The 12,946-nt window shown below is 42.1% G+C and overlaps 1 protein-coding gene across 4 annotated transcripts in view; it reads right to left on the bottom strand.

Moving 5' to 3' along the window:
* Nucleotides 1–2,472: 2,472 nt before the first annotated feature.
* Nucleotides 2,473–12,946, bottom strand: part of LOC135936267 (paired box protein Pax-6-like) — a 29,735-nt gene continuing 19,261 nt past the window's right edge. For 2 of the 4 annotated variants that reach the window (XM_065479023.1, XM_065479025.1), the window contains exons 4-6: nucleotides 4,701–5,027; nucleotides 3,233–3,441; nucleotides 2,473–3,143 (exon numbers count right to left, since the gene is read on the bottom strand). In XM_065479023.1, coding sequence (XP_065335095.1) covers nucleotides 2,622–3,143; nucleotides 3,233–3,441; nucleotides 4,701–5,027 — 1,058 coding nt within the window. In that variant the 3' untranslated portion in view covers nucleotides 2,473–2,621. The remainder of the gene's footprint in view (nucleotides 3,144–3,232; nucleotides 3,442–4,700; nucleotides 5,028–12,946) is intronic. The other 2 variants (XM_065479024.1, XM_065479026.1) reach the window with 2 other exon arrangements.

The raw sequence follows: 12,946 nt of genomic DNA, 5'->3' as shown, positions 1-12,946 counted from the left end.
GCTGACACGACCCGATATTAGTTCGGGCTGCAAAAACAAAGAGCGCAATGACGACGCTGTGGAAGAGCGAGCAGCGGCGACGGCGGCAGCCTTGGGTAGAAGAATGATAAAATAATTTATGGCTCACTTTTGCCGGTGATGCAGCGCGATAAATTGCGTCTGCCAATATGCAGGCGGCATTAAAGGCAGCAGCACTTTACTCTTGCTGCATTAAAACAAGCGCACGGCACACCACTACTGTTTGACAATTGGACAGACATTCGCATCGCCTCTGGGTGTCGCTTTTAATGCATTCCAACTGTCGCATGCGCGTCGCACGGAACGGAACTACCAAAGGTGATGGTACCTATGAAGGGAAGGTTTAATTTAAATTCCGTCAATTTGAGCATAAGATCATTTGGATTGTATGATTTTCTATCTTCATTGAACCCCGATAAAATCAAATCACGCTTTTGTATTGTGTGTGCGTTTCTTCCATTTATGCACTGAAATCTCTTTTGGTGCGATAAATTTTCACTCTCCGCCCAATTTTTAAGTATAACATATTCAGCGTGCTTTCATTGTGTTTGTTCCCTTCTGAATTTAAAACAAAATGCATATAATTTTCACCATTTTCACTGTGCAAAAAGCCAAAGCAAAGTGAGACAGGTTAAATATAGTGTTTTACCGTGGGTGAAAACGTGAAGAGTTTTTGGACCCGCCCGGACAAAATTAATTATACTTAATAAACAACTTTCTTTATATACCAAGGAAGCTGCATGTAATTTAAAATAAAAAAAAAATCCTTTAATAAAATCAACTGTATCACTAACCTAATTTTTTGGGGGTTGTCCCTTCTTAACTTCCGTAAAGTAAACAACCGATTCAAATAATTTCCGCCATGGTGTTATGTACCAAAAAGATTTTTTCTTACTAGATTCCAGGTTACATGGGCTAAAAATTCTAAAATAACATATCTATCGGTGCAAACATTAATTAATTTAATGGTCACAAAGGAAAACGATTTAAATTAAAAAAATTTGCATGTTGGAACCGGATAAAATTAAAACATTCAACTGTCTTTTTTAGCAATTAAATTTGAAGCATGTTGTGAATTTGTAAGCTTGGCCAATAATTCGCAAAGCGAGACCGGGCGTCAGCCGGAATAATCCAATTCACAAGCAGCGGCGGCGTGGTTGGTATCGCGAACAAAAATCGCGACGCGACGCCGACCTGATTTAGTTCCCGCTGAGCATTAATATTGGCGTAGGCATCAAAACACTTTGTATTTTATCAATCGTCAGCTGTGTCGGCCGGTCCGCTTTCAATTTTGCCCGCCGATCTAGATAAGGAACGAGCGCGCATAATGAAAGGCTAATGACTCGGTGTGGAATTGAATCGGCATGGCAGCGGGAGTGGTGTTGATTAGAAATTAAAATCAGTGGCGTGCTAATGACAATTATCAGTGGCTTCAATTGGCCGCATGATTGATGGTCGTTACACTCTGTGTGCCGGTGAGATCATTTTTTTGCTCCGATGCCTGCGTGTTATGATTGAAGGACGCCCTTTTTGTTGTCAGGAATCTAATCTATGACGAGGCATTGTTAACCAATCGATTACAACAAGGGCGACGAGCTGCTGGCTAGTTAGCTGCTGCTGCGCTGCGTGCCGAGTTGCACTTCACACTCTCTGCCTGCCTTATTAATTTTAAATTGCTTTCCGATCAAATAACTTTTTAACCCAACAATGCGGGGGCCCCAGCGTGCACTGTTTTGTTGGCTCCTTTCGAGAGTGAAAATACTCGCTCAGCATTGAGCTAGTTCCGTGAAGCAGCATCTTGTCCAATTTCGGAGAGCTTTTTGTTCTATTGAGGGCCGAATTTCCTTACATGGAGCACTTTCAACCCTGACAATTGGAATTTTCCCCCTGTTTAGCTGGCCTTTTTACTGCGTCTGATCGTGCGTGAATAGACCAGACTCTTGACGCGTGGAAAAGTGTGATGACGGAAATTTGTTTTGTTGAGAGGCAATGTTTTGTTATTTTCATTCCAAAATATTTAAGGTCGTTAATTTTACGGTAGAAAATTTGCTTTGTTGCCAGATGAAAAAAGAATAATAACCATGAAAATTCTCAATATTCATTGATTTAATTCCATGTAAGAATTGAAATGTTCAAATCACTATTTTTATACGTTGTAAGGGATTTGGTAGAAACGTAAATACAGCATTCGGCTTCAAAAATGCGCTTTTTATTTATGTACACGATAATGAGATTTGCACACATTCAGTTCGGCCGACCAGGCACACTCGCACCCATCACAACATTTGGCTTATACAGCGATACATATCGCCCTGGTCCCGGCAAAATTGCGCAACGTTGAACAAACACTCAAATTTTCATTGTCGAATTAATTGTTTACCTTTTCTTGCAACAAGGAAATTCGCGTTTGGTTGTTGAAAGTTACGCAATTTTGCCGGGACCAGGACGATATAATAACACATTTATTCACACTCTGCGCGGACATCATTTGGTATTATGTATACTGAGAGACGATAAAATCAACCAATCAATCAATCAGGAGTACATTAATCAATCGGGCGGTAATTAAGAAAGGATAAAAGAGCGAGATGTGCTTTTGTTGTTCAGTTTCGTTGGTGCTGCTGCTGCTGCTGCTGTTGGAGGAAGAGTCTGGAGGCGAGCTCTGCCTGCCTCCAAGCGGCAATCCGCTCGGCCGCGCTCATCGTCAGCTGGGGCGGCCCGGAGGTGGGGGTGGCCGCCGCCTCCGCGGGGGCGGCCGCGTGCGAGCGGTCGTCGTCGGCGTCGCCGACGACGTCCAGTCTCTCGTCGTCTGAGCCGACGTCATCGTCGTCGTGCACGTTGATCATCTCGTCGTCGGAGGCGGCATCAGAGCCACCACCTCCGCCGCCGCCGCCGCCACCGAGCTTGCCGCGCGTTGGGGTGAAGGCGCTATTTTCGCCGCCCATCTGCAGCGTGCGGCGCAACGGCGGCGGGGTAAGAGAGCCAGGGGTGGAACCGCACGAAGGGCCTTGGGGGCGGGAGGAGGGAGAGACCGGGGGCGACGAGGCGTGGTGCATGCTGAAGGGTTTTAAGAGGTTCATGCGTTGGTGTCGCCTCCATTTGGCTCGTCTGTTGGAAAACCAAACCTGGCGTTAAAAAGCAAATTAGGGCTTGGCTCGCAAGGTATGTTATCGTGGGGCTGGGTTTCGTTGGGGTTGGTTTCAGGGACGCTCACCTGCACTCGGGCCTCCGAGAGGCACGTCTTGGCCGCCAGACGTTCTCTCGTGCTAACGCACGGGTAATGGCTACGGTCGAACTCGCGCTCCAGCTCTTCTAGCTGCTCTGGTGAAAAGGTAGTGCGATTGCGTCGGAACTTGGGTGCCTCTGTCGAGTCTACGGAACCCGTTTCATCCTTGTCGTCTGCAAAATTGAAAAATGTCGTCACTGAATTAAATATATTGTATATTCATTTTTCTTGAATACTCTAACACAACCACTCGACATTAAAAAAATTAGCATTAATTGTATTGCATAAATTTGAATTTACTCAAACTTGCTATAAAGCATTCTCGTTCAACATAACATTTAAAAAATTTGAACATCTATAGCAAGCACTGAAATAAACTGAATAATGTTGAATTTTACTATCAACGCCAGCAACCTGACAAGAACGGACTGTTTGGGGTATGAAGCCCTCAACCAGACGCGCTAACCGAGCGCATGCCCCTTCTGAAGCGTCAATCTTCAAAACCAACTCAACGGTTGGCTAACTGGCACCTTACATCGGACGTCTGGCATTTGATTCTTACAAATTCTAAAATAGTGAAAATTGTTGCTGGAATAATAAGCACAATTCAAAGGAAAAACGGCAATTAGGCAAGAACAAAACTCAAATCCATTGCAACATGAATTTTACTTTTTTATTTTACCATGTTATATTTTCATATTTCTGATGATAAAGAAATAAACAGACTTGCCCTCGCTGGTTTCAGTTGAGGATTTTATTCTTCTCGACAATATACATAAAATTTGTACCTGAGAGCCTACTTGTACATTATTGTGACGTGCCCCTTTATGACTATATGGCGCTAGTTAGTGCCGAAACATGTCGACTTGGCTCAGTGCGGCGAGGAATTACTTATGTTATCGATCGTTTTGCAGTTTTATATACTAGTTCACTTTTAGCCCATGTTATCCCAAGGAACAATAATAGTTTTAACTAAAACCAACAAGGACAAGTCCGTTTATTTCTTTGTCGTTAGAAATGCCTTTCTCGAGTGAAAATTTCAAGTATTTTTTTTCATTTTCGCTATATTTTGTAAGCTCTGTTTACCATTCCTTGCAATATTTTATTTTAATTAAATGTATGGAAAGAATTGGCCATGCAAGAATAAACAATATAGATAAATTTTACAGATAATTTTTAAATTATTATATATGCCGTCGTATTTTTTTTTTAAATAATTATGTTTAAGCCAGTAAATTTACACGAATCCTTTGTCAAACATGTGCTATTAGCCGTCGAGTTAGATGAAAATTTTGTAAATTTAATGAGATGTTGGAATGGGTTTAAAAATATTCGATGAAGCCAACAACCTCACATATATGATTAAATGCTTATTTCTGCGGTTTCATACTACAATTTTGCATAAAATGTCCTAATCAGTAGGTCCGAGCACAAGTAATAAAGCGTTGAAACTCACCACAGAGCCTTTGGCCCAGGAGGTCGGTAGAGCTGACGGCGCCGCTGCCAAGACCGCCCTCGCCGGTGCCCGAGCTGCTACCGCTGCTCGCCGGGTTGCCTATCGACGCGGGGTTCCAAATGTTGGAGCCGGGACTGCCTGTGGCCGCTGCAGCCGCGGCCGCAGCAGCAGCGGCGGCCGCCGGGTGCCAGGGGAAACTGCTGTAGGGGTGGTAGAGGCCGTAGCCAGCGGCCCGGGCGAATTCGGCAGCAGCTCTCTCGGCCGCTCGGTTTCGCAGGATGCGGTTGATGCTGCTCACGCTCGGCGCTGTCGAGTTGGTGCACACGCCTACAACAGAAAAAGGCGACTTTTATTCCTAAAAATCCTTCCATGTTTGCCGTCGAGGCAGCTACAAATAATATCGCGTTTCAATTTCAAGATTAATAAATCAAATTTGCAATTAGTGCGTTGAATCAAGTCTCGAACTCCTGACGCTATAGCTAAATAAATTTCCCGCTTGCTTAATTACATACGCCAACTAAATCAGTTCAGGAATATTTTCTTGAGTGAAATTCAACATTAAATCTTGATTTATTTACTCTCGGGTTTGTTTCATTGCAAGACGCTCGATCCTGTTCTTAAGCGCGTATATAAAAATCTCGATTACAGAGTCTCTCTCTCTGCTTTATATATACATCTTCGTTGAATAAGCGCTACTCGCTCTTGAAAAGTCACGTACCAAGGGAACAAAATATTCGAGCCAGCGATTAGCATTCTAATAGCGCGTCTGTGCCGCAATTAAGGCGCTCAATTAACACCTCGATAACTGTTCACTGTCGTAATCGATTTCCAATGCAAATGCTGCACCGACAGGCCCTTTAATTGGGGGCATACATCAAAAGCAAAATATGAAAAATCGACTGGCCGCGCGCTTTACTTTGCAATTAGCTAAAATTTATGTCCCTGAGATTTGCACACAAGTTTTATGACCAATTTGGGTACATTAAATTTTGTATATTGAAAACGTGAATTATTATTTTATTCTACTGGATACTGTAGAGGTATATATAGATCTACTGAATTCCCTGAATTCTGAATTATATAGCAGTACATAATGATAATAAGATATATTATTACTTTTTCATCTCTTAGTGTTTGCAGTTCATTAATAATTTTATTTAGAAAAAATCTGTGCTTTTAACCAAATATCATGACTTTAAAAAAGTTTTTTACTGAAAGGAACGTACAATTTCACTACTTTAAGGTTATCTTCGTATGAGGAAAAAACACAAATTTTCACATCTTTAAACATTTTAAACAAACGCAATCAACAATATCAGGAAAGTGCTTGAATTTTTCCCGGTGTTTTTTCAACAGCTATTCGAATCTTCAAATCTGCTTATATAATTATTGCTCTCGTCATAAAAACTTCAACTTTGCATTAACGGTGCAGTAATTAAATGCTTATTTAATTAGCCAAAGTCGTGTTCTGCGTTTTGAGAGTCGAAACCAATTCTGAGCAGGTAGACGCGAGAGGATTTTATTGTTAATAGAGGGCACGCAGCAATAAAAGCCGCGGATTCCGCACGGTCGTACCCCCGTTGGCTGGATAATGCGGTGTTATTTAATAATAATAACATTTTCATGAAAATAGCCTCATGACTGACGATAGACGAATGATCTATGCCGGTGGTCCTCACGCATATTTGGCCAGCTTCAGATGCATTACGTTTGGCGTGGTGGTCCGCAGCACCAGCAGCATTTTGCCGCAGATGTTCATCAAGGCAATTCATGCGCAAATATAAACAAATAAATAAGCAAACAACCTCGCGCAATCCACGACGTAGTTTGCGTGCCTGTTCGCGCCTCCTTTTTTTCCGCAAAACCAGCTCATTAGGAGACGTTTAGTGGATTAAAAATAGCAAAAATTCACTCAATTTGCATTTAGATGACGTGAAATTCTGTTTCGCGCCCTTTGCCGAGCATTAAAATCGCCTCGCGAGTGGCCGTGGCGGAGAAACGCGCTTTGGGTGGCACGATGATGCTGGAAGAATTGATAGTCGGTGCGCAAGCATCCACAAAGAGTGCATTCAGAATTCAGTTTCACCCATCATTACCCACAGAGTTAATGGTAAATGGAATCACAACATGACGCATCCGAGTAATTACTGCCAAATGACCCTCATTGCCGCGTTCACACGGGAGGTCCCGGTGGCCTGAAATCGCCGCGATTTCGGCTCAAAAAGACACTGAATTATTTTACGCCGGATCAGAGCACTGCTTTGTTGCCCTCCGGGGATCGCATTTTATTCTCAATGCCCTTTTCCAACAAAGGAAAGAAGAGTGTCGTATAAAAAAATTCTCCTATCCTTCCATCAAATTTAAAAACAATTTGGCTTGTGCATCGAGTTTCTCTCTGTTAGAGCACTAAATAAGCTTTCCGCATATTCAAATCCGTTTCTCACGTAAAAAGACTGGAACGAGTTCCACAAATCAGAAAAAAAATCGTGATCTAGGATAGGCAAGCGAGATTGCCTGCGATGCCTCCAGCTGGTTCACTCATGAGAACGAGCGAGCGTATGAGATGGCATGTTTGGCAAAGCAAAATCAATATTTTGCTAGAAAGAAGGCGCTAAATTATCGGGCACCAAGGGAAATAGCGAACAAAGCAGACATCAAAAGCGCGGTAAAAGCGGCGAAAACGCTTCGCTGCCCCACATTAGAACACTTTTTATGACGCATTGTGTATCAAACAAGTCATAAATAAAATTCAAATCATTGCATGTGCTACCAGAATTACGCTTCAGATACACGGTAGGCAAGGAGAAGAAATTTAAAAGTCGGTCTGACCATCGCATGCAACACGAAATAAACTTAGAGAGCCCCTGAATATAGCGCGAGGATCAGAATCACTGATTGTTTTTTCACTAGCGGCAGGTTGAATAACACAGCAAATTAGAGTCGCTGGCGCTAAGAACGCTATAAACTCCAATAAAACACCGCGCATTCTGTTCAATTTTTGTAGATGCCTAAATAGCAACATATAATGTCGTGATATTTTTATTGCAACCAAAAAATTTAAAAAATCCCTTCAAACTGGGTTCTCACGTAATTTTATTCGCGTGAACCTTGTTAATAATGGATCGTTTTCATTTAGGGATCGAGATAATTATATTCATTATGAAAACATTGCACTGGTTTGACCTCTGTGTTTTGTAAAAATTCATTTCAGTTCAAACAGTTAATTAGAATTAAAGTGTTGAAAAACTGTACACAATCTAAATAATTATCGAGGCATTTATTCATGGATGCAAACATCGGAATGTAGATATTTTAAAAATTATCAAAGCAAAATCTAATAGTTCTTTGAGTCTTAAATTTTATGGATCATTTTGAACTCGATCGATAAAAATACCCGGGAAAGCTACATAGATCGCATGGATCATTTCACCATTAATCCAACGGAGTAATTGAAAAACTGATGTTCCCTTTTTTTTGAACATAGAATGCGTTTAAGCAAATATGAGATGTGCGCTGCTGTTCGCCCGAAGCGCGGGCGCCGAAATTTCTGCGCCGGACGTTTCATATTCTGACATGAAAGGCTAAGTGCTGCGGTTGATTTGATTTGCGTGCCAGAAATTACTGTCCGCCAAACAGTAATGAGGGCTCTTGAAAACGCGGAGACGCTTTAACCTTGCGCAGTTCCCACTTTCGTTAATTTATTATTTCAGAGTTGCATGCAAGCAAATGGTAATGTGGTCTGCGCAAATTCACTTTTCACTGCGCCTCTCAAATAGCGATGAGACAAGAATGTGAGAGGCGTTTTTGTTTTAATTTATCTTCTATTGTTTTTACACGATCCAAGGTGAAAATTTGAAATAAACATCGACTATAAGAGTTAAAGATTTTTACTATAAAAGAAACGCTCCTACTTTTCATAATTGAAAGCGCATAAAGTTAAAAGACTTAAGCTAATTGCCTTATTATTAATAAATAGCATCGTGGAAATTCTCCCCATGCCTCTTGAAATTTAATTACAATTTTTTGTTAAATCATAATTAATAGAATAATTTAAAGACCTGAAGTCCAATTAGAAAACACTTTTGCCATCAATTAATAAATTAAACTGCTTTTTATTACAATGTCTTCGAAACTAAAACAATAAATAATTTTCCATCTCAGTCAGTGTGAGAAAATATTTTATGTGAGTAAAAATGAACAGTGGGCAGACGCGGTAGTGCCTCTATTTATGCACATGAACACAACCAGTGATTGTTCTGGTTGCTGGTCATTTGTTCGCGGGGGCAACGAATCGCGGCTCCTTTCGCCGGCAGAGGTCAAACCAATTAATCGTGGCGGTGAGCAGCGATTGGCCAAGGCGCGACCTGCACCCATTGTATGCTAATGCAGATGCGTTCTGCTTGGGGGAGCACCAAACGCATGCAGATTACATATAAAATTGTGCACGCCAGCCACCATAATGTATATAAATATGAACACCGAGGGGAGCGGCGCGGCGAATAAATAAAGTACGGCCGGCTCTGCCCCCATGCTATTCCCATGCAGGCAATAATTTCGGTTAATTATAATTTTTCATTTTGTTACACGCAAAGCTGACCTTGCCTGCCTGCCTATGAACAAAAAAATGTCTGATCTGATGTTAGCAAGCGAGCGAGCGAGCGAGAGAGCGAGGGAACAGAAATACATATAATATTTCCACTGTTTAAATACATGTTGTGTGTGCGCGCGGCCGCGTTTCCTGGAAATCTGATTATTTTTCTCAAACTACCGAAATGCGCGCGGCGTGCTCAAAAAGCGAACGCGTCGGCTATAAGTGCCGTGTGTGTGTGCGTGGGTAATGTGACTGCCTCCGTATGAGCAGGCCCTTTTTTATATAATGACACAACAAAATGCTTCCTAATTTCAGAGGTGCTCATGCAATTTCGCCCGGCAAACCAACACGAAAATCGTATATTTTCCACCATTCCCGGCACGAATTTAACCATTCTTTTTCTGCCTCGGCGGTGGTCATGTAATGAGGCTTAATTGTCACATAGCACGTCAGACAAAAGGAAACGTTTGTGATGCCCGGAATATCGTGAAAGAGGTGCTACGCTGCTTACAATATTCGAGCCAAGGAAAACAATTACACTGCGTGTTTAATTGAAGGTTTTCGTGAAGCGCAATTATTTCTGCACGTCCGCAGAATCCATTCCTCGCTCGCTCTCCGCGGCAACGCCGAGATTAATCTGCGGTTTGTCGTCGTGTCACACCGACTGCTCTCTGACTCAGCAGCAAATATGGGGAATTTATTGGAAAATTTCACGCCATTGACAGGCGGCGTTGACAGTGTGGAATTTGTAAAAATGACGCGCTGCTGAGGCAGCAGAGAAAGCAGCAGCAAAACTCATGTTCACTGGTGTAAATGCAGGCGAGCTGAACCTGATACCCAGCATGCATACTCATTGTTCCCAGGCGACACCTTTCGTATGATGCCCATCGCGTGAAATGCGAGCAATAAAGAGGTATTTACAATTTTTTTCTTCCCAAAACAGTTTTGCGGTTGACAGGGCTGTTCGCAGAATTGTATTACACCGACTTCTGCGCGCCAGAGGAAATCTCGAAGTTTGCTTGTGAGAATATTGATGCAGTCAGTGTGGGTGTGACCACCAGATAAAAAATTGTGATCGAATATCCCAACTTCTCTCATTGTCTCAGCATCAAAATCATTGGACCGAAGATATTCAGATAAAAAAATTGTGTTATTCGTCGTTCTAGAGAAACTATAAACTTTTCATTATAAACATCCGATTTTTTTCAAAGTCGAGAGGGGTAGTTTTTAAGATTGTTTATAAAAAAATCACTCTTTAGGCCTGAAAGTGACATCTTGATCGCACGTGATGATTTTGGTAAGTGCGCACAGTTAAGAAAATGAATGGCATATATTCACAATAACTCCGAACAGCTGCAGGCAAGCACAAAGGTGCCAGCCAGGGCCTGTTCTGCGTTCTCACGGAGCGAGGGCTTCAGCACTCGAACTCAAAACTTCATAATTCAGTCGAGTCAACCGCACGAGGTGTAAGAAAATAATCACAGTGGCTGATCACGACCCGCGATATCACACCTGTAATCAACGGCCATCCATTTAAGCAGCCTTTCATTATCCTAATCCCTCTGGTAAGCGGTGAGAAACCCTGGGCCGCCGCGCGGCGCGCATACGCGTTTATGATTAATACGGCAAAACAAGTAGTCATCATCGGAGGCGGGTTTCAAATTAACAAGAGCAGCTCGACTCGTAAAATTATGCCAGCTTGCTGCCGGGTAATTTGCCATATTCGAACAGCGCTCACTCGGCGCTGCGTGCTCGATTCAATTGGAATTTTTTATTGCCCGAAACATTTTCCCTCTCACACACTCGCATCAGCTAGTTGCAGCGAGCCAAAACCATTAAGCTGCCTGCAAACGAGCTGCGAAATTGGCCTTTGAAGCTCGCCTCGTGAGAGTTTGCTCATCAATTCGCGCGCCCGAGGATTATCTGCGCGCAGCAAACGCTACCGTGGAAATTAGCTGCTATCTTTATTTGCAGCACTCCTCTTTTTATTCATCCACCTCGCAGCGCGTGATTTGATAATTTCATAAATGGAGAGAGAAAGATTGCATTAATCTTTTTCTAATTCCATCGGCGGCGGCAGCAGCAGCAGGGTCACGAACGAGGGTCAACTGGCTACTGAATTCAAGGTGGATGCGTCAAAAACATTGTTGGCGTGAACACGAATCGCTACCGTCGAGTCACTGAACTGCCTTTTTGCTTTTCAATTATGCACACGTATAAAGGCACGAGCTTTTCAAATAAACCGTCATTCATTTAGGATTGGCGTTTGAAGGGAATTTTTATTATATAATCTTGTTTTCAGAGAGCAAGAGTTAAGCTCAAATAGGATTTCATATTTAAATTGCACAATTACCACTCACAATAATTAGTCCTTATCCAAGATGAAAATGGTTTTTCGAGCGTTTCAACCTTAAGCATTTGAAAACTAATTAATTTGTATTTCCGATGGACCAAGAAGGTAGGTAAGAACTACGCATGTATTGGAAAATATTCACAGCCTAGAGTATCCACGCCCTGTTATTACAAAGCTGATTCAGCAATTTGGTAAATTTAATATGTTGCTATGTTTGTGATCAAAGTTCGTTGTAAAATATTCAGAGCTTATACTGTCATATTTTTTCAATTTAAATTCGGCATATGAACCGAGATAATGCGTCAATAGATCAGCCCTCTAAATATCCAAGTCCAGTAACCATATTATACTCTCATACAAAATTATTTTTGAATTTAATGTTGGTTTGCAAACGAAAAATCAGAAATGATCTAACCCTATTTTTATCAGCATAAAGTTTGCTCAACTCATCACTTCATTTTACAGTATCATTGTCTGAGGCACATAGGAGGGGCTAACTGCCGAACGAAAATCATCATCTTCTTCATTTACAAGTCCTTCAGAAGAGGTGAGAAAAAAGTGAGGCATAAAATTTGATCTTTCAAACGAAACAGTCAGCGAGACAGGCAGCGCGGGCATAAATAAAAATAAACGACGTTCTCTCTCGCTTTCGTTTTGCGGTGTTTTTAATTTTCAGTGTCAACTTGCAGAAAAGTCGTTCTCACTCGCGATACTCACACATCACATAAACGGAGAAATGAAATTCGAGCTGCTGGCGCGGCTGACTGAGAGAGACGCGCGGCGGAGAAGAAGTGTGAGTGTGTGTGTGTATGTGCTGGAATAAATCACGAGAGCGCAGCCTTGATCAAATGGGACAATTTAGAATTGGTCGAGCAGCTATAATTTCATATCGAGCGTCCACCCTGCTGGCTAATTCGATTTGAGCACCATGCCGGCCGAACTGGTCGTCCTAAATCAAAGTTTAATTTGGACGGAGAATCTTTCCATTTTAATTGCACGGCTGCGGCTTAATTCATGTTTATTGGCCATCACGAAGGGCGAAAAAAGCGCGAGCGGTGTCACTTTGATTTAGTAGAGCGGCGAAAAGGTGGCGATTTGCGGAACTCGGCCGCTTGTTATTATCGGTAATATTTTTCGCAGACCCGAGATTAAGATTCTTTGCCGTAGCACACATCATCTGATGATTGTTTCCTGCAATTAAATCGCTGCGCTGATGGCAATTAAAGCGCGATCTTCGTCAATCCTTTTACTCCTGCGTCCATAAAATCATCAGCAAGGAATGCTTAGAGAAAATTGTATTTT

The sequence above is a fragment of the Cloeon dipterum genome, chromosome 2 (assembly GCF_949628265.1).
Source record: "Cloeon dipterum chromosome 2, ieCloDipt1.1, whole genome shotgun sequence".
Taxonomy (NCBI): Eukaryota; Metazoa; Arthropoda; class Insecta; order Ephemeroptera; family Baetidae; genus Cloeon; species Cloeon dipterum.
The sequence above is the reverse complement of the archived record's forward strand: the minus strand, read 5'-3'. Positions and strand labels throughout refer to the sequence as shown.